Below are 23,216 nucleotides of genomic sequence, written 5' to 3'. Positions count from 1 at the left end.
TATAAGTTAGAGTCAACTCAAAATAGGGGAAATAGCATTTATGTAGTCAGATATACACCTGAATCTCTAGAATATGTAAGATGAGTCACTGGCCAGATACTTTTGTTGTGAGAGCTGAACTGGACAGGAATCTCTTGAAATGAAAATTCTGATTATAATTACAAATTCCCCATTTGGGCAGCCATTAAATCTCATGCCTGCCCAGGAATCACTCAGATAAGCATATATTTTGAGAGGAATACTAAAAGCTAAAAGGCGGGGCACATACATGATGAAAAATCCTAGAGTGGCAGGATTCTGAAATACAGAGACAGAAAAGCAAGAGGCATAAATGAGCAGAGCCTTGTTAAAAATGCCAAAGACAATAAAAGTAACATTTTTAGAAACGTTCAGAACAAGAAGAATGAGGCCAGAATAGGTCCACTGCTTGGGGGCATATGACATAATTCTGGAAGGAATAGCTAATGCGCCAGATGACAGAAAGGGAAGTCAAAAAGATCTCAACAGGAAAGAATGAAGAGCCAAAACTAACAAGATGAATCAAACAATGATTAATGAATCAACCTGCCCTTAAGTTAAAAAAAAGCAGCTGTACAAGTACAAAATTGCGGACGTAGAAGTACTCTGGAGTTTTCATTGATTTAAAACTTTGTATGAATCAGTGGTTCATTCAGAGTGTGGCTCAAAATGGCCACAATCATTATAGGGCACATTTACCAAAAAAAAAATATAATTACAGAAGTAATTATCTTCCAGTACTTGGTCCTGATCAAAACACACCTGTTGTACTTTATACAGTGATAAGCGTGTTTACTTTAGAGAAAGAGGGTCAAGTTAAGAGTCACTATTATCTGTGACCTGGAACGTTTTACATGATGTCTGGGAATTTCTCCTGTAAATGTTGGACTCTATGTGAGACATGAAAATTATAAAATATTTGAACAACTATAATAATAAAAACAGTTTTTACTTGTTCTCAGTCGTTCCCAAAGATAGAACTGAGTGTGGTGGATGGAATATTCATTCAGACTTCTTTTTTTTTTTAAATGCAGTATGTTCCTGGTCACTAGAATAGTTGAAAAAGAGGTCAGGAATGTTGTACCTTACATTTAAATATAGAATGAAACCTAACAAGAGGGATTCTTATGGCCCTATCAACTTTAGCTTGTTCTCATCAATTATTTTTATCTCTGAAATAATTATGTAAATGTTTGCTCAGTTAATTAGTACATAACAAAATAATTATAGCTTAACACCTATTTTTTAAAGTGTTCAGTAGAGTATCAGAAATCAGAAATACATGTGAAAACTGTCTCTTTCTGGCTGCAAGAATTTCGAGGCTGAATACTACATTTCACTGAATCTAAGTGTTCAGTTGGCTGACTTTTTTTTAAGGTAGAAAGTAGGTCTCAACAGATCTTATCCCTAGTTTATAGATTAAGACAGTTGCTTAGCAGTGTTGTTAATTTCTTCTATGGCTTTCTTGATTCTTTTTTTCTATTTGATCTATCAATTGGGTATTAAAAATCTCTAAATGTGATTATGGAATTTTTCATTTCTCCTTTAAATTCTATTAATTTTTGCCTCATATGTTTTCACATTTTGTTGTTGAGAGTTTCCACGTTTGATTGTTATGTCTTTGTATTAATTAGTTAATTGCTCTGTAAAAAATTATGCCAAAACTTAAGGGCTTGAAACAATACTTATTATTTCATAGTTTCTGAAGACCAGGAATCCAAGTGCAGTTTAGATGGGTCCTCTCTTACGATCAGGTGTTGGCTAGGTCTGCAGACATCTCAAGGCTTGTCTGGTCAAAGATCAGCTTCCAAGCTCACTTATGTGATTGTTAGCAGGATCCAGTGCCTCGTCCTGTCATTGGACTGAGAGTGTCAATTCCTCATTGACTATTGGTCTGAGGTTGCCCTCAGTCAGTTCCTCGTCTTCTGGGCCTCCCAACATATCAGCATGCTTTCATAAAACATATAATTGGAGAAGGCAATAGAGCTGACTATTCCATGGTAGTCGGAGTCTTTAGTAATGTAATCGCAGAAGTGACATCCCATCACTTTTACCAAATTATTAGTCAGAAGTAAGTTATTAGGTCTATACTCCACACTCAGGTGGAGGATATTATGCAAGGATTTGAATATCAGGAGGCAGAAATAATTGTAGTCAGAAGCTAACTGCCACAATCTCTTTGTTAAATTAAACTTTTTATCCTTTTATGTTCATTCTTATCTCTGGTAATAATTTTGTTTTAAAGTATATTTTATCTTTTATTATGTAGTCACTATTTGCATAAAATATTATTTTCCTTCCATTCACTTTCGATCTTTTTTTTATTTAAAATGTTTATCTTGTATACAGCATATAGTTGGGTCTTTTGTTTCCCTTTTATTCTTTTTGACAATCTTTGCCTTTTTAGTTGTAATGTTTATTTCATTAATATGTAATACATTTAATTTAATTATTAATATTGTTCAATATTGGTGTGCCATTTATTTTTTATTTTCCACTTATCTCCTCTGTTTTGTTTCTGTGTTTCTCCTTTTCTGCCTTTTATTTGAATTTTAAAACATTTTTTAGGATTACATTTAAGTTTTCTATTTAGCTTTTTAACTATATTTCTGTGCTTAGTTATATATTTTTCATTTTCTTTTTTTTTTACTTCAGTAATTACAATATATCTTTAACTTTTCAGTCTACTTATATAGTCAATTATATATTACCTTATGGAAATATAAAAATCTTGCAAACGTATAGGAGAGTACTTCCCATTCTTTACATTATAGTTTATTATATATATCTACATACATTATAAACTCTACAAGACAATGTTATGGTATATACTTTAAACAGTTATATAGTTTATAAATATAATAAAAGGAAAAAGGAAAAAAGATTCTTTTATATTAACCTAGATATTGACTATTTCTGATATTCTTCATTCCTTTCTTATGTTCTGGGTATCATTTTCCTCAGTTTGAAGAACTTGTGATTACCTGTAGTTCATCAATAAACGACATGAATTTTTCATCTTTTATCTGAAAAGATATTTATTTTGCCCTTATTTTTAAAGAATACTTTAACTCTATATAGAATCCTGGCTTGATTTTTTTTTTAAGCACATAAAATATGTTATTCCACTGTCTTCTTGTTTCCATGGTTTCTAATGAGAAATCATTGATTCTCACACATTTTTCTTGTTATTTTAAGAGATGATCTTTAGCTTTGGATTTCAGCAATTTAACTTTGCTTTGTTGTGCCTTATTGTTAGCTTCTTTATTTTTTTCTGTTTGGTGTTGATTTAGCAACTCGAATATGCGAATTTGTCTCTTTTATAAATTTGCAAATTTTGGCCATTTTATGTTCAAATATTTGTCTTTCCCATTCTTCTTCATCTATTCCAATTATACTTATGTTTGACCATTTGTTATCTTTTAACAGGTCCCTGGAGTTTCATTCATTTAAAAATATTTAATAATATTGTTTATTATAATTATTAATTTTTATTGATCTATCTTCAAATTAACTTACTTTTCTTTGTCATATTCATTCACCTAAGTCCTTCCAGTATTTTTTTATTTCAAAAATTGTTTTTTACTTCTAGAATTTCTGGTTTTTCATTCTCATTAAAATTTCATATTTCTCTACTAAAAGAAATATTCATTTGTTGAGAGAACTATTCTCCTTAAGTTTATTGGGGATAATTATGATTACTGTCTTAAAATAATTATCTGTTATTTCGAACATCTGGTTTATTTTTGCTTAGGCTGGCTTGATTTTTTTTTTCCACTTGAGGACATTCTCCAGTAGGCATTCTATATTTTTTTCAGTTGTTAATTTTCTTGGCTGTGCTGGAGCTGCAAACTTTTTCTTGCATAGCAGCTCTGGTCTCAGTGCATAACTTTGTGTCTACTTGAGGCTAAAACTGAGAAAAAATATTGCTTACGTAATGTGCCATTGTGATTCTCAGCATTTTTTTTTGGTATATTTTAAGTCTGCCTGAAGAATATTTATTTTAATATTTCTTATGGTGAAGATCTTATGTCTTTACTAAGTAAGTCTACTAAGTAAATTCTCTCAGCTTTTGTTGGTCTGAAAAAAATGTTTTGCCTTCATTTTTAAGGTATTTTTGCTGAATATATAATTCTAAGTTAATGGGGGTGTTGTTTGTTTTTAAATTTCCTTACTTTAAAATGACATTCGCTGTCTTCTAGATTGAATAATTTTAGATGAGACATCTAGAATTCTTTCCTCCTTTTCTCTGTACATAATGTCTTTTTTCCTCTGGCTTCTTTTAATTTTTATTATTATTACTGATTTCCAGCAATTTGCTTATAATATGCCTTCTTATATTTATATTACTTTCAGTTTCTTATGTTTATTCTACATGCAGTTTAAGTTTTTTGGGTATGTGGGTTTATAGTTTTCACCAAATTCAGAAAATAATTGGCCATTATTACATCAAATATTTTTATCCACCTCTTTTCTAGAACTTATATCAATGTTTCACTTCTTGAAATTGTCCTACAGGTTACTGAGTCACTATTCATTTTTTGTGTGTGTCTTTTTTTTCTGTGACTTAATTTGTATTGTGGTTTTTCTCTCTGTGCTTTTAATTTTTATTGTAGTATATTAATGTTCACTGACCTTTTCTTCTTCATTGTTTAATCTGTTAATCTCAGATGTATATGTTTCATTTCAGATATATAATTTTTATCTATAGAAATTAAAATTATTTTTTATCATATCTTCGATTTATATTTTTATTACATTAATGTTTTTTATCTTTGAACATATTTCTAATATTTATAAAAAGACTTTAAAGTGTTAGGTAATTCCTTTATCTCTAGTATCTTATACGGATCACATTTTCCTGCTCCTTCATATTTCAGTTCTTATTTGGATAGCATATATTGTGAGCTTTATATTATCGAGTGATGGTGGTTGTCACCTTTTTAAAGATATGTTAGACTTTGTTAAGTTACTTAAAGAACAGATACTTTAGAGGTCTGTTTTAAAACATTTTAAGTTTAATATAGAGTTGCCTTCACTCCAGGCATGGTTTAGCCCCACTACTTATGTGTGTCCCACCTATGTTCTCTACTGAAGGCTGAGTGTTCAGCAAGGACTCTTGTCAGCTAATGTAAACATGTACATTTCCCAGACCTCTTGTAAGCTTTAGATATTAGTTCTCGAGTCATTCCATTTTTAATCTTGTAGAGTTGCACTCCATGATTGTGTGGATTAGACTTTAACAACAAATGCAAGGGATCCCTATGGAGATTTATTGATCTTTTTCTCCATTTAAACACCCTTCTCTCTAGTTCTCTGTCCTGAAAATGTTGGCTGACTCAGCCTGCAAGAAACCTGTTATTTGTACCATAAACTATGTACCATGCTCTGCTTGGTAACCCTCTTTTTGTAACAGTTTCTTAAGACCCTCTAGCCAAAAGACCAAGACAGAAAACCCTGCTTGTTTCTCTTTTCCCAGAAATTACAGTTCTGCACTGCCTATTGTACAGTATCTGAACACTATGTATTTAAATATATTGCATACAGTAGGAGAGTAAGTCCAATCCCATTTACTCCAGAATGGCCAGCAGTGGAAATACTCTTTGCTAAAGAGTAGAAATCACTATAAAATCTCATTTGATTTTTTACATATTTAAATATCATTAATAATCAAAAGATATTTTGGACATAAATGGAAAATTGTAAGAAATACAATAATAAGTACTATACTTTCTCTAATTTTCATAAGCACTGACAGTACTATACTTTCTCTAGTTTTCATAAGCACTGACATTACTATTAGATAACAACTTTTAAGTGATATTATCACTAGAAGACAAAAAAAGGCAAAAGCTAAATTCAGGTTTAGTTATTCCTGCTCCTTGATCTTTAAGTAAGAAAAAAAATCCTCAAAATATTTTCTTTTTTCCTTTTTGGGCTAAATCACTTTATCAAATCCTGGCTAAATTTTTAGGTACAATCATTTCTAACCACACTGACAAAAGTATTAAAATACTAAATAGACTTGTAGCACTTAAAAACTGCTCAATGGTTTGTTATGTTTTATGATTTTTCCCCACTAATCTTCTAAACTGGATCGGTCATTCAGTCCAGGGCCTAGGATTGCCAAACAAATTTAGTTTATAATAGCGTAAACACTTTAAATCAGATCTCAAAATTAATGAGTTTAAAAGCTTGACCTTCTCAGTTACTAACCTTATATTAGTTATTGAATTAATGCATTAACTTACTTTATTATATTAAGATAGATGTTATTTGTTTACCAACTCCTGGGATTTCCTTTATTCATATATTAAAATTTCTACAAATCTTATTTAACTAAATGGGCACATGAGAATCTCAGAATTCCTAAATACTTACTAGCAGAACTTAGGTCCTTAAAAGGAGCAATTATGAAGTGTTTTATTCTCATTAACTAATGTTTAATAAGAATTATCTATACATTCATATTCACTGTGTCATATATAAGCCAGTAGGTGGCAAACGAGATTTCCTGCACCACAGCTCTTGCTGAAGATGTATTGAACCATGTATCAATGGATCTCATGAATAGCTATTTTGGAGTACTATGGCATAAGAAAAATTAAACCCTCCAATTGTGGAGCCACTGGTATTTGGATAGCAATGTATTTTATTTGGCTTTCTCCCGATTTACTGTTTTATCTTATAATTCTATCTCTAACAAATGGTTTTGCGAGATATAGGATGCCAGTTTGAACCTATCCTTTGCTCTGATTTCCACATTTAAATTTTAGCTGACCTTGTGTTTACTTTGTGGGGAACTTTATGACATTTAAAAGGTGAACGCACAATGCAATATACATATGATGTATTATTGAATTATACACTCGAAACCCATATAATTTGATTAACCAATGTCACCCCAATAAGTTTAATTTTAAAAAACGATCATGCAATATATACTTTGTCTCACAGAACAAGTACTATAATGTTCTTTTGAAAGTTTTAACAACATTGATCCTCATGTTTTTAAATATAAAACAGTAACTTCTTCTGTGGATAATAATTGTTTTTATTTTCTATAAATATTTCTGTCTCAATGTGACTTATTGGTAGTTATTGATACGTGAAGATGAATTTAATTTCTTCTACCTACATTTAATTTTCAAAAGTTTTAGATTTTGTATCAACAACTCAACATCAAGATTGGTTATATTTAGACATATAATTAGGTTTGTGGGTATTTAAGTAAACGTTTCTAGCTATTACATTCAGAGATGAAAATTCAACTATAATACATGATTTACTCATTTCTGTCTGTGAAATTCATCTATTGTTAACACTACCTCTATGTTCTCTACAAAATTAATTTCTCTTCCTATGTTACATTCCTTCCTAACATTCTGTGTTAACTATTCTATTCTAACAATAACTATAGCTTGTTTTTCTTTTCCTAATGAGGAAGAATTTTTTTAAAATGAAATGAAAAGCGGTGACTAAAAACAAACCAGAATTAGGTAACATAGTTGCTTCATTATTTCTACATATAAATTGGGTCATTTAGATGACTTCTACAAGATTTAAGTAAAATAAACTATGCTTCATTAAAGCCAAAAACTATTTGAAAGATTCTAATGGTTGACCGCTTGGTGGATAAACTTTTCCAAGAAGTAGAAAGTGAATCCACTAATTATTCAATATAAATGTTTGAGTTGTTCTCCAAATATCACAATAACTGAAGACTTTTTAAGGCCTAATAATTTATAATTTTTCCTTCCTTGTTTTGTTTATTTTTAAGGAATGAGGACTCAAAAATTCTTAAATGTATATCATAAGAAAAAATAAATTATAGTGTGCAATTAAATTTAAACTATGAAACAAGCCCTGAATCAAATTTAAGAAAACTGAAATTGGCACTTATGCAATAGATAATATATCACTCAGCTTCGGTGTTTTCAGCATGAGGGCTTTATAAAAAGAAGCTTCTAATCAGAAAGGTGCCTGCACTGCACTAGTCTGCATGTATTCAGAGGTCAGGATGGCCTGGTCTTGTGTAATGTGTCCTAACTCAAAGCTCCTTTACTCTCTCTTCCTTCAATTCATCTTCAACTGGGGAGCCGTTTTTGAGAAAAATGATCCACACCCCCAAACACCTTCTCATTCCCCCACTTCCTGGGTCTCCTTGATGGAATAACTTGTGATTTTTCATGAGGTAAAATTAGAGACATAGAAACGGGGTCCATACAGTGATTCTCAGACCTCTAAAGTCCCACATGCATCAGACTAGAACATAAAAATGCCCAAGCTAAGGTTGGCCCCTGCCCTAATGATACTGATGAGGGTAGACTGTCATAAACCGTCGTGCAGTGAGCCAGATTTTTTTAAAATAATGTCCTTTCCAATGTAATACTTAAATGTACAAAGCTCTCGAATTTGAGAACACCCGGTCCCAGCCGTACTCGGTCTGGCAATGCATCTCAGAACGGGTAGCAGTGCTTCTAGGGGACCACGATCCCCTAGAAGAGGGAAGAACCACAGCCATATCCCCACAGAAGTACGGCCTCAGCCAATTGTGTCTCCCCCCAACCCCAGACAAGGAAGGTGACAGGTCATGACAAGCGAGGGGACGCTCTTTACTAGCAGGCTTGAGTCTAGCTCTTCTAGAGAAAAGAGTTCCTTGGTGAGGGTCCTTCAGTGTCCTAGTAAATTTAGGAGTCTGACCTCTCCCCATCCCTTGCACTCTCTCTGCCTTTCTTTGACCACTGCGCCCCCGACTCGCCCCACGTACACGCAGAAGAAAGTTTTACACAGAATGAGCCCCGTGTTGACGTAGGCATCGCCTCCCCTCCCATCTGGATAGCAGCCCAGGAGGGAGCCTGTGGGGGAAATGTGGAGGTGGGGATCACTTGGATCGCTGTGGTTGGGGTCCCGAGGCGGGGCCAGCCAAGAGTATTGGTTCTAGATGCACAAATAGATCAAGCTCTTCCCTCCTCCATCAACCTCTCAAATCCCAATGAGGTCACTGCAATGAGAGAGAATCAGATCCAGAGAGAGGGGGAGGACGAGGACGACAAGGAGGGAGAAGAAACCCAGACGGAAAAAGGCCATCAGACAAGGTCGCTTTTTCTGGCGACACAGCAACTGCGAGGAGCGTGGTGCTGAATATCATCCGCCCGCTCAGCCTGGGGACCGAGGGACTCGCAGGAGCACTTTGTGCTACCACGAAAACAAAGGAGAGGAGACGAGCGGGAGAGGGAGAGGGAAAGAGAAGCCCTGAGCAGGTCGGCTTTGGATCTCTGGGAAGCAAAGCTGATCCCCTCCGCAAGGCCCGAAGGGGTCTGGGAGCTACCCGGGGAGCGGGCTTTCCCTGCGGAGACTTGGGACGAGGCAGAACTCTGGACAGCGCCTCGCGAGCGGGACTGCGGGCGCCCCGGCTCCTCCAGGTTTCCGGCTCTTTCTTGAAAGCCCTGCAGCTTATGTGCTCCCCTCTCCTGGACTCCGACCACCGAACCCGGGAAAATCCTCCTACGATCCCTGTCTGAACGTGCCAGAGGGTGCAGCGGCTCTTTTGCCTCTGGCCCCGTCAGGGAAGAGGGTCTCCGGTTCTGGAAAGCCAGTCTTTGTGGATTATGCTTCACTGGTGAAGAAAGAAAAGTTTTGGGGTTTGGTATAGGGGGCGGGAAGGGGTAAGGAGATAGTGGAAGAAAGAAGGTGGATGGTTGGTTTCCCTCTCTGATCTGGAAGGAATGATGACCGAGGAAGGATGTGCACCAGCGGCCAGATTATCGGGAGCCTCTTGGTGCTCTCTGTGCTGGAGATAGGGCTGGGGGTGTCCAGCGTGGCCGTGGGGGCGGTCAGCTTCAGCCTGGCCCTCCGACAGCACAAGCCGCAGCTCGGAGACTCGTCCCCGGTATGGAGCGGGGTGTGTGTACGTTGAGCCATTTCACTCTCTCTTTACCTCTTTAAGGGGATGGTCAGTGTGCGCGCGTTAGTCACTCCCTCCCTGGGGAAGAAAATCACAAATCTCTCCTGGCTTGCATGTAGTTACATGTTAGCAGGCTATGCCTCTTTACGTTGTCCTATTATTCAGCCCAGCAATTTTTTTTGTTGTTTGTTTGTTTGTTTTTTCCTTACCTTGGCTTAGAACCAAATTAAATGGCTTTGTTTTAAGTTGGGTAAGGGGGCAGTTTTCACTAGCTGAACCTGCAAAAGACTGCCCAGTGGTGCTGATTAGGGGTCACACCTCTCAAGGGCAGACTGAGCCTCTTGCTTCTTCTACAAGGAAAATCAAAATGAAACTGTTACATCATTTTCTTGTACCAGGGACAAGCAAAATAGAGTTATGCACTTATTTCTAAGTAACAGTGCTTAAGGTACACTAAAGGCAGCACTAGTGTGACAAAAAGAGAAATGTGGTGTGAGGATGAAAGGAGTATTTTATCCTAGAAAACACTACTCGTAATTTTCCCTTGTGAGCTTTCTGTACTTCCCGTCTATCAACTCTTTTTTTAAGTTCTAGGCAATAAGTTAAACAACAAATGGTATGATATTTAACAACACTAGTCGGAAAATAGTTCAAGAAAAATGTCATAATTTTCTCCAGGTCAAATGGCAGACCCAATGAGCTTCTTAATTTTTTTAGTTTAGGTGAATCTCCAGGAAAGCCTTGGAGACCCATTCCTTCCACCAAGAATCAATAAAATAATTCAGCACTCTTCCTGGTATGGGCCTAACTGTAAAAATCAACTTTTCTTCTCCTTTAAGATATAAAGCTACTATATCATTCTGGGTCTCTAGCTTGATCTTACTTTAGATAATTTAATAGGATATTGTTCTATCACTGATAATCAATGGGTATAATTAACAATCATGGCTTAATTTTATGTGCTTTAAGTTACTGAACTCATTATTTATGAGTTCAAGGAAAATCATTCCAAAGTAATTTATTTTTGAGGGAAATTCTAGCTTTCTTAAAACTGGTATAATTATGCTTTGGAAAATAGTTTTTATATTTTAATTTTTCAAAGTGAAGTGAATATTTTCAAATTGGTGAAGTTAAAAGAAACAAGAAAAATCATGTTCAATTCTAACATTGAATTCCTCCAAGAATCCTTGTTTTAAATTCAGTAATAAGTTACTTCCAACCTCTGAATAAATTACCTTTTTCTTTATTATATAATTTTATCAATGCATATTTTAAATTTAAGTGTGAAAATCTAAAAGGCAAATTTAATCTAGTTTTACATCTTATATATAGTAGTGGTTAATTTGAGAGCCATAGCTATTATTGTTATTTAACATAAATAGTCAGACTCTAAAACTTCTATCAGACAATTGTCAAAATGCAATGCCAACATTTAGGGAAAGGGGAAGAAAATGTGATCTTCTGATGGCTTATGAGAGAGAAGCCTCGAACACTTTTCAAATCATTTCCCCTCTGAAATTTAAGAGATCAAATGAATAAACTTAGGTTGTCTCTAAATAGTATTAAAGTATTATCTTCAAGAATAAAAACATGGTTACATTTGCTTGACAGCATGTAAGAAAAATAATTAAATGATTTTACCTCTCTTCCCAGGCTATATACTATTACCTAGATGAGTTGACATATGTGTATGCACAGAAAATGAAAATTTTGAATCAGCTTAGTAAAAACAAACAAAACAGTACTATATATATATATATATATATATATATATATATATATATATAGTAATCACTATCACAAAGAATTGTTTCCATTTTAACTTTTCTTTAGAGTAACTAAGATTTACCTATGATTCTTAAATGATAGTTTTGAATTCTATTGTCTGATTCAGTAAAGGCAAAAAATACATGTGATTGAATGAATGGATTAAAACTAGAATGCTCAAACAGTTGGTCACTTTCATAAACTCAAAAAACAATCAAATTCATGACAAAATAAGTATCCAGTTTTGATCACTGTTTATCAAATGATAGGCTTGCTAAGTTGAATTTTTAACTTATTTTTCAGAGGTCATTTGTGATACAGTCTGAATTATCTCAATTCTATCAATGATGAACTAATATAAGCAATATTTATAGAAGGACTTGCCATATGCAAGGCATTTTACTATTTAACACAAAGACTGCTAAGATGAATCAGAATGTCTAGTAGAGGAAACAAGATGGGTACATTCTTAACTTTATCAACGGTGACAAATGAGAGTTTGGCCTCAGAGAGATACCAAGGCAGATAAAGGGAAGAGAGGTTGGGGTAGTCAATGAAACATTTATTGGAGAACTATAATTTTTCCTTTGATCTTTCAAGTCTATTGGGACTTGGAATTAATATATCACAGTGTTAAGTAATGTATGAAATCTGGAGTCTACTTGGATACAAACCCTAGAACTGCCATTCACTATCTGGATGACTATCCAAAGTGTCCTCATACATTGTAAAATAGGGTTGTTAGAAGGTACAAATGGAATAATGCTCTTCGTAAAAAGCATAGTATGTAGTAAGCATTGAATAAATGTGAACAGCTAATACTGAGTGCATAGACTAGCAGTGAAGAGCATGAGAAAGGAGAGCTTTCAGGCAGCATGGATAAAGGCAAAAAACTGGGATAGGGTGGGTAATGTTCCAGGAAGAATAGGTTCTTCTATTTTTCTGGGGTTTAAATGTGTGAGGGGGAGATAAGGATTGAAAGAGTGGATGGGGCCAGACCACAGGAGGTTGTGTGCCAGTCCAAGACAATAGGTTTATTTCCTCATATTTTTTAAATAGTAATAATAATAATGCCAGTTCTTACTTTCCAGAGTTTCCAGGGAGATGCAGAAGAAAAGTAGATAGAGAATTGTTAATCTCTTTGGTATTTTATGAATTAAAAAATCTGTATTATTTATGAACATTAGATGAGATTTTATAATAATTAACTTGTCAGGATAACTGTAGTCTCTAATCAAAGTGTGTTTTGATTGATGCCATGAAGTTTTTTCAAAACATTAATATCATTATTACAAGATTTCTGAATTAAGTTTTAGGAGCCAGTGGAAAGAAAAACTATACTATGAAAGGATTAATTCTTATATATAAACCCTAGCATAATAAGCTTTTTATCTAGATCAAATGCACTGAGAATTCAGACGACAATTTTGATTATTTGGACCCAAATACACAATTTTTTTTTTTTTAAAAAAAGGTGGCTTAAAAATAAAATAGGACCAAGGTAAAGGTCTTAAAATCCGTGAGATGGATGCTTATATGGATTATTTCCAGGCACTATTTCATAATTAGGCAAAGAGTGCTTCTGCGATTAGTCTAAAAAGTATGGGCATTTAGAAGGAAAAAATAATTGAACTATACTTTCATAGAGAAAGTAAGCTATAACTGCCTTTATAGAATTTTTGCTTTTTCTTGATTCTTTGCTATAGCTGATATAATCACCTCATTGAATGCATAAAAGAAAACTTTAGATAAAAGAAGACTATTAGATAACAGTGAGTGAACCATTGAGTAAACTGCTTTGGAAAAGACATAGTCGTGTGAAATATAATTGATGTATAAGATTTATTGACAGAGAGTTAAATAGATAAGGCTACGTTTCCAACTTGCTGTGTGATACTCACTTTTCTCTGTCTGTCATGCATCACATGTAAAGGGAATGGACTGTATTTAGTAGTACACAGATTCATGGTTCCAGGAGAAATTTATTTTGTTACTCTAGGTTGACCCTTGGAAATCTAGAGATTCAGATGGTGGTGTCGGGAGTGACATCTGATTCTGAGTTGTATTCGATATATATCATGCTAAATTCTACCCACGTATATCTGATAATCATTCTACAAATCGATTATATTAAAAGAACTTTCTAAGCCTTGTTTGCCCTATGTATAAACATAGTCTTTAACAATATTGAAAATTTTTGTTATCTAAATCATATAAAGTTTGAGTAATTTTTACTACTAATTTTTCTGGACCATCCTTGATTTGTATATCATAACTTTATCTGCTTAATAAATCTGATACTTTAGGTGAATGAAATTTATAGCATAATCAAGGCACATACCTGTTTTGTGGACTCCTGATTCACCAAGGCAACAACTCAACCGATTTTAAGATTGTGTTGAAATTCACCTACTGTATATTCTGATCCATACCATAGTGATACAAATGAGGAGCTATATAACTGATAGCTGATCCAACGTATTATTTTTAATATTTAAATCTGCCTGATTTATTTAAGGAAAAACAAATAGAACAATAAAGTGAAAGGAACCCTTCAGTTATTTTTAATGTACAAAATTTGAAGCTAGAGTGTCTCTGACCAGATAATATATCATTTTTCTCCGGAGTCAGGTACATAAAATAAGAGATTCATATTTGGCATGAAATGAAAACACTGCCCCATCCTAAGAAAAAAATTACAAGTGTACATTTATACCTCATTTTAAAATTAATTTTAATTGTGCAAGTAATTTATAAATACTCATTTTAAAGGGTTAAAAAGAAAGATCAAAACTAAAGTTCTCTTTCCTACCATATCATCAAAATTAGCCACCCTTATAAATTTAGTGTATAATCTCATAGATATTTCTCAATGCATACATTGTATTGCTTGAACATACAGAACAATTTTCATCGAGTTTCTGGATGTAATAAAGCCTATTCACGGACCCTGTAGAGCCCAGGTAAAGAATTTCTTATCTGATTAGCATTCTTCTTTTCAAGTGCTACCTGTTTTCTACTGGGGTTAGGGCAATTAGATAATAGGCAATTAGATAAATTAGTCAAGCTAAATTACTGGGAAATGTAGTTGTTATTTAAGGAAACTTCAGTTATTTATTTGTTGACAGCTTGACGCAAACATTATCTGAATAAAATCAAACTCTTTTATTTGGATGTTTTTGCCTAAATGTCCACACTGGTGCTCTGCACTGACTTAATTATTTGCCAGATCATCCAATATGTGCTTCAAATATGTCCAAACCATTTAACTTTTTAATATATTCACTTAGCCCTTAGATAACACTTACTTTTATTGGCAGATGGGAAGAAAAGCTCAGCCATCCAAACCAAAATGCTTGTTTTTAAAATTCAGTAAAAACTAGAATAGATTTTGACAGGTGTGCAAAGGAGGAAAAACCCAACAATTTTATGTTCGAATGATGTTGGGTCATTCACTTGTGAAATGAACAAACTTTCATTTTATTAATGCAATACATATACATACATATATCATCCTATTTATTTAAATAGCATTTTTATACCTAAGCCTGGAATTGTTCAAAATACTTGACTTTACTGTCTTAATAATTTAGTCATACTATCAGGTGGTCACTCTACAGATAGATGTTTATTTTAACATGAGAAACGGACAATGCCAGAATAATTAGATGATAGTATACAAAGATTCTCATTGATTGTCTTCCAAGGAGAAAAAGAGGAAAGAAAGAGAGAGAGAGAGAGAGAGAGAGAGAGAGAGAGAGAGAAGAAAGGAAGAAGAAGGAAGAAAAGAAAGAAAAGAAGAAAGAAAGAAGAAGAAAAGAAGGAAGAAAGGAAGAAAGAAAGAAAGAAAGAAAAGAAAGAAAAGAAAGAAAAGAAAAGAAAGAAAGAAAGAAAAAGAAAAAGAAAGGAAGAAAGAAAAAACTGTGTGACAACTTTCTTCTGTGATGTTCAAAACCATGCTGTCCTCTTGAATGCAAATCTATATAACTTTATTCAAATTGAATGGGAGATCGGATTCATACACATCACTCAGTATAACTATCAAACTAGATAACTTATATTTCTTCACCAAGTCGAGAGAAATACCAGTACCTTTTTCATGGGTTGCTGGGAAGTTGTGTGAAGCTAAGAAGACAATGCTTACAAAGCTGTCAGTACCAAGACTGGCACAGAGCATGTGCTCAGTGAGCGTTAGCTTCTTTCTTTTTCTACTTCCCTCACGCTTCTCCATGACTGCCTGGCACCTACAGCCTGCTAGTGGTGCACTGGTTTTCAAGATTTGTCAAACATCTTTAATCAACTCTATCTTGACTTATCCTACGCCCCCTCCCCATGAATAGTATATCTAGTTAGCTTTGATTTAATTCAGGTAAATACAGTAGCAACTAAAAAAACTGCACCAAAATATCTTCATGAGAGAGGTCATATAAATATTCAGCTTACAACTGGATGGAAAATAGCTCCTGCAATGAGACAGTTTTCTCTTTATTTTCTTTTGGAAGTTGAGAGGGTGATAGAAACTCTAAAATAAAAACAATTGGTAAGCAGATAAATTAGACAATTAGCTAAGTTAGGCAACACAAACAGTGGGCATATCCTAATTACTATTTATGTCATAAAACAAAGTTCTCAGAAAACATAAAAGTATGTAAGTTCTTGTCATAAAGTGGAATGTAGTTAGCATTAATGTAATGGCTGGGTGGAGAGCCAAAGGAGAGAAAGAGCAATTAGGGGGAATCATTTTAAAAACTATAAATGTCTAACCACTGTATGCATACTTGGAACTAATAAGATAAAATTTAAAAAAAAAAAGTACAAATTAATACTTCTAATAAAGATAGTTAATATATTGGAGGCTTGTATAGTTTTGCTTAATACGGATGCTAACGATCATGGGAACCAATTAACATAAGAATCATCGTTGAAATCTAGATAATTGTATTAACAAATGCATCAATGAAGTATCTAGATTTCAACGATGATTCTTATAACGTTAATTAGTTCCCATGATCTTTAGCGTCAGTATTAAAACTCCTGAGAAGCAATTCTTAGTTCCATTAGTTCATGATCTATTATTAAATATTGGACATAAGGCAAAAAGAAAATATTAGTGGCTAAGTAGATCACCTTGGGAGACAGAGTGCCTTGGGCTCTTTATCCTGTAGAAATAATTTATTAATAGTTAACTGTGATTCACATGCTTTCGCATATATTATCATTTCTATTCCTAACAACTTCATGTAGAATGTAATATTTTACAAAGTTTATGTAGAAAAAGGAACTTGCCCAGTGCCCATTGTTATTTAATCAGCTGAGTTAGTATTTAAAGCCTAGGAAACCTTGTTTCAAAATCTATACTTTTCCTGTTGCGTTGTGTGGAAATTTTTCATGAAAAAAAACACTCATTGAGGCCTGACCTCATTATTTGCTTCTACTCCTGAATGTATGAGTCAGGCACGACGGCATAAAGGCCAAGTCCCGATCACTGTTTGTATCTATCATGCAGAAGAGACTGGCATAGTTTCAACAAGCATAGCCCCATGTTCTCAGAAGAGCTTAAGATATTAGACTAAACTGTTCCTACCCTTAAAGCTTAATCTTTAGCCTTAAAAAATAAAACTAAATTATACATCTCAAATGATTGTTAAATATTATGAGGGCAACTCATGAAAACACAAAACAACACATGTAAACATAGATCAAAACGAGAGGAGTCAAGAATGACTTCCTCGGAGAGGGAGGGCTTTATCCAGGCCTTAGAGAGTGGGTAGGTTTCCAGGGGGCAGAGGAGAGAATATGTACAAAGCCAAGCTGTTATGTATAAAGTCACTAAAGTCACGGAAGAGACAATAAAATGGAGAGTTTGTCGGGGGCTGAGGAGACCATGCTCTTAGAACAAAGACCTGCTAACGTAAACACTTGTAAGTAAAGGTCTACCTCATTTAAATAGGATGGGATCCGCTTTACAAGGGTCCTGAAAGAATGCCAAGACACGTCTGCTTTTGATTCTCAACTAAGCTTGGTGAGCTCTGCTGAACAGAACTTGGTGATTATGAGGTGAAGGCAATTGAGCTAGGCATTGCTGCTCAATTTCAAGGCAAAACACCAGCCTTTGGTTTCAGGATGCATGTTCTGAAAAAAAAAAAAGATGAGGGAAATCTTGAAACTTGAGGGAATAGTAAGTCTACTAATGCAAACCTAATCCCAACTTCAAGTGAATTTCTTGTTGATGCTGGATTTGTAAGACCATAAGTTCCTTTTGTTTGATTGTTCTTACAGCTGCCTGACACATAAAAATAAGATTTATTTCTAATTGGAGATGTCAGCATGATACAAAGAAATGAGAATAGGTTTTGGAGGTATTAAGACTTCAGTTCAAATTTTAGCTATAGCATTTTCTAGTTGTTTAAGTTTGAGTGAGTTACATTATCTCACTGAGCAGTCAGCTAAATCATCTGTAAAATAGCAGTACTACTACTTATCTTATAGAGTTGTCCTAAAAATTAAATGTTATGTAAAGGGCTTGATACATGTTGGGTATTCAGTAACTATGACTAGCCCACAATAATGACTGCATGCTTTTGCCATTTTTCTAGAAAATCCATTTTCTGCCTGTGGTTTCTATTGGTGTATTATAGATATTTTATTTTTATGCATTTCTGAAGGAGAGCTAATTGTAAGACCATTGATAAAATTGACCTTAGACTCAAGATTTGGTAACATTTAAATCATATACTCTCTCTTAGAAAATATATGCTCGTCATAATAAATTTGGCATTAATAGTTAGTTGTGATTTATAGTGCATGTCCCAAAGTCCCAGAAATATTTTCTAGTCAATATTTGGATAAAGAAGTATAATTTTTGTTTACAAAACAGAGATGTGTTCTTGATTTCCACATTATTTTTGGCTGGGCTCTGGAATTCTTAGTTCTTTCTCTGTTTGTCTCCTGCCAACTATTTTCCTGCATGGATTACTCTGAAGAATTAAAATAATAATGATAATAATTACAACATTAACAATAAAAACAACAGCAGCTTATATTTATAGTATACTACATTGCCTATGAATTCTATTCATTACACCATTTATCTCAATAGATGAGTGTCTTTGCTTAGGGATGAAAACCTAAAGGATTTAGGATTTAGGAATTTAAGAGCAGAAAGTGAAGTCAGTAACAGAAGAAGGATAAAAACCTAAATCACCTGAAGAAAGAATGTGTGGTTTGTGTATGCATGTGTGTGTGTATGTGAACACCTGTGCATGCATGCACTAGTGTGCAGGTGAAGTGAAGAGGTGAGCAATTCCTAGGAGGTAATTGATAGTTACCACTGATAAGTGATAGAAGCTGCAGGTAGATTGCTAGTGCCCTGATTTGGGGCAGGTTCACCACGTCGTGATCCTCTATCAGTTGCAGCTTATTTCCATAACTGGTTGGCTTTCAGAAACCTCCAGTCATGTTGGATGGACATTTATTAGTGCTGTTGACAAGTCTTGGAAAGAGCATAACTTTTATCCTCTAGTCTTCTTGAGTCCCTGGCTATTTTCAACTCTGTGAAGACAAGTCACAAATCATAGACTCAGAGCTAGCCTGTACCTAAGGGAGTATTTTTTTTCTTTCCTCTTCAGCAAATCCATTTTTTTTTACCTTTGAAACTTTGTTATATTTTCCACATGTATCAAGTTATGAGCATTATATTCGAATATTTCCCAAATTATAACACCTAAGTTAATTTTACTTATATATGACATGAAAGACTCTTAAACACAAAAATATAAAGAAAATCATGCAAGATGAGAGAACCCACATTAATATATTTGGACTACTGACATTTAAATACACTGCACATTCAAAGTCCTATTTACCCGTATTCACAAGTTTAGTTTTAATTTTCTTTGATACTGTTGGAGCAGAAACAGTTCTAACATCAAGAAGCCTATTTACTTAGCATACTCAAAATATTCAACAGATTATTTTTAAAAAAGAAAAACTATCAGAAAACAGAATTGAAACATAATGCAATGCATAATGCATTAAGTACAAGAAAGACTGCATTACATGAACACTGAGGGAGAGAGGAGACGGAACGGTATTATAAGAATCAATGCTGATTCTTTCTGAACAATGAAGAATTGGGTCTTGGGCCAGTGGGAAGTTTCTGAGAGTTTTGAACTTGGATTCGTTTAAAAGATCTTGGTGTGTCAATCAGCTACATGCTATGTCTAATGATTTCTTCTGAAATTCATCCTTCTGTATTGCTGGTTTCATTCAGTTACTTTACAGTCTCTGAAAAGGTTACTCTCGCCTACTGTACATACTCATTTATCACTGTGGGTATTTTTATTTCCTTCTTTCCCTTGAGTGCTTTTGGTTTAATTTCTTTATTTGCTGTGGTTGCCTCTTAGCGCATACTGGCTGCCAAGCCACCAAGATTACTCGGTGCTAATGGAGGACTGCGTATCACATCAACATATCTGTTGTACATTTTATCCTCTTGGTATTTTATTTTTCTTTGATTGTGCCTATATTTATAAAACGTCTTGGCTCTATTGATAAAAAATGTGAATTTACCCTTTTTCAGTTGAACTTTTAAAAATTTTGAAATTTTCTGAGATGGAAGAAACATATGTGTATGGATCTATGTGACTTGCTTTCTTTCAGTGTTCTGTTTTGGGGAAGAAAATAAGAAATTGGTTCTAGCTAAAGGGAAAAAAAGAACACTGCATAATTAGCAGAGTTTTTCATGGCCTAAGAAAAGAAGGAAATATAAATAGGAAAGTGGAAAAGTGACTTTTTAAAAAGAGAAACACTATGTTGAAAATGCAGAATAATTGGGAAGGGGAAAGTGAAGGCCATTGAGGAGATCTGTAAATCTAATAAAGGCAGAACAAGCCCAAGGAACTGAGTTGTGAAGTGACACAGCTCAGGGCCTGGGACCCTCCACTCCCCCAGGGGTTAGGCTTATGAAGATAAGGCCCAATCAGTGTTGAGGTCAATGGCAAAGATACTTGATAGGCCTGAGCTACATGGTCTACAGTGGTTTGGGATGAGTCAAGAAGAGAAATGACAGCGTGGTGTGGAGGAAAGGCTTTGGAAAAATCAGGAGAGTTCATTTCTGTTCCTATTCCCATGAGCCAGATTTTCTTCCTATTAGATTTAGTCAACAAATATTATTTCCACAGCTACAATCTATGCTTCAAGATAGCTTCCCAGGATCTGGCAGTAAATAAAATAATCATGATCCCTGATCTACTAAAGTTAATTTTAAAAAGAACATAGACAATGAATAAATAATGGACAAATGAACAATTGCAGGTTGTGACATGTCGAACAGGAGAACTATAGTTTATTAAGACTATAACTGTTATTAATAGTAAGAGAATCAGAAAAAAGCATCTCTAAGGAAGGAATGTTTCCTGAGGATAGGGAGGCATTACTCAGATGAATAGGGGGAAGGGCATTGCTGCAACCAGAGAGAACAGCATGGGTAAAGACCCTGAGTTAAGAGAAGTTTGATGTGTTTGACAAACTGAAAGAAGACCACAGAGACTAGAATATGCAAGTAAACAAGAGCCTCCAGAAGGCACTGGGTGAAGTAGAGAGACAACCAGGAAAAAAATCAATTAAGACCCATGCTACAATGTTTTTATTTTCCCCGAATTATAATATCGGCCATTTGGGGCTGGAGTTTAGAAAACATTTTGGAGTCAGACAAGTTAAGAAGTCACAAGTCTAGTTAGGAGGCACTGGGATGTACGATGTAATGCTTACATGGATGAGAGTGAAAGACTAGAATAAAAATAGAGGAAGCGCAGATAATTGACATGCAGAGTTGATAAGATCTGATTAGATGTCATTGTAAAGTATTAAGAATGAGTCTCGGATTTGGGGATTGAACAACTGATGTAATGGTCTTTAAGGCCATATGACTGGTTGAAACCGCCCAAAACAAAGACTGTAGTTGCTATAATATTCAGAAGATTGAGAGTGACAAGGAGGTAGAAAAAGAAGAGACTGAAAAGTTGTGACCAGAGAAATATGTTGAAGACCAAGAGAGTGTGGTATCAGAGAAGCCCAAAGTAGAATGTGCCCGTGTAAGCTGAGGACTGAAACATGGAAGTCCTGGCTTCCCCGGGCAGAAGTAGTTAAAGTAAAACAGTGAGTGAAGAAGCCTGAAGTCTGCTGAAGGGGGAATGGAAGGTAAGAATATGGAAATAGTTACGTGTAGAAGCCTAAGAGTGAAGGGAAAGTGGGTCTGTGTAGAGAGATAAAGCGACCATGTAAAAGGATTTGGAATCTAGAAAGGTTTTTATTTTTATTATTTTTTTAAGTTTAAATTTAAATTTTTTTCAATTACAGTTGACATTCATTATTATATTAGTTTCAGGTATACGGCATAGTAGTTAGACATATATATATAACTTACAAAGTAATCCCCCTGATAAGATGGACCTAGAAGTATCATGCTTGGTGAAGTAAGTCAGACAGAGACAAATACCATATGATTTCACTTATTTGTGAAAGGTTTTTATTTTTAAGGGAGATTTTGGAACACTTTTGTGTGCTAATGTGAATAATGGAGCAGAAAGGAGACTAGAAACAGAGAGAAAGTCTTTGAGCAGGTGAAGACCGATTGCATTTAGAGCCAAAATAGAGGTTTTGTTGATAAGTTTTATCTTTGTCTATTGTAAAAAGAGAGAGCAAAATGAATGAGTGAAGATGCAGAATTTGTCACACTTAATGGTGAATGGTGAGAAGAGTTTCCGATGGCTTCTTTGTTTTCTATCTAATCTGAGATCTGTCAAGAGCTAAGGGTAAAGAAGAGATAAAATTCTGGTTTGAGGAGTACTGAGAATGTCATTAAAATGTTTTTTCTTCTCTGTTGGTTGAGAGTTATAATTTATACAATATATAGAGACATAGAAATAATTGATTCCAAATTCATCATTTCACAGATAAGCAAACTGAAGCCCTCAAAATCAGCTGGATACAGAACCAGGACAACAGTCCAATTCTTAGTCCAACACTATTTCCACAGATGCCTCAAAATATTAAGTACCCTTAAAATAAGTGCTCAACCAAGATGAAAATGCAGTTGTCTGGCTACTGCCCCAAACTGAACAAGAATGATCTCAAATATTGGCACTATTAAACTATCACAGAGCTATAATGAGCATTTTTATAGGTTTTAGGGGTTTCCTCCCAGTTGAGAGTTTCAAGGAAACAGCTTTCTCAAGAAATAGTGGTGTGTTCTCTTCTTTTTCAGAGCAACTGAGAAATTGAAGCTAATTTTTGAAAGTTAGCTAATATATCCAAATCCAAAAAAGCTAGTGATCAGTTTAGGTAAGTAAGTAAATTTTTTTCAAGAAGGCTTTTAAAACAGATTCCAAAGCTCATTTGTCAAGCTGTACACATTTGAAGAAATTGGACAGGGAATATCCAAGCTCTGAACATTTTGTCTATTTTTCCTTCCCTCCTTCCTTTCTTCCCTCCTTCCTTCCCTCCTTCCTTCCTTCCTTCTTTC

General features: G+C 34.5%; 1 protein-coding gene across 3 annotated transcripts in view; it reads left to right on the top strand.

The window, feature by feature from the left end:
* The window catches only part of TMEM196 (transmembrane protein 196), a 136,475-nt gene that overhangs the window by 80,397 nt on the left and 32,862 nt on the right, over positions 1 to 23,216 (top strand). For 2 of the 3 annotated variants that reach the window (XM_039862496.1, XM_039862495.1), the window contains exon 1: positions 9,656 to 9,928. The exons of the other annotated variant lie outside the window; for it this stretch is intronic. In XM_039862496.1, the coding sequence (XP_039718430.1) occupies positions 9,764 to 9,928 (165 nt within the window). In that variant the 5' untranslated portion in view covers positions 9,656 to 9,763. Of the gene's footprint in view, positions 1 to 9,655; positions 9,929 to 23,216 lie in introns of those variants that run through there. 3 annotated transcript variants of the gene reach the window in all.

This window comes from Pteropus medius, unplaced genomic scaffold (genome assembly GCF_902729225.1).
Source record: "Pteropus medius unplaced genomic scaffold, Ma_sr-lr_union100, whole genome shotgun sequence".
Classification (NCBI taxonomy): domain Eukaryota; kingdom Metazoa; phylum Chordata; class Mammalia; order Chiroptera; family Pteropodidae; genus Pteropus; species Pteropus medius.
This window is presented reverse-complemented; position numbering and strand designations above follow the sequence as displayed.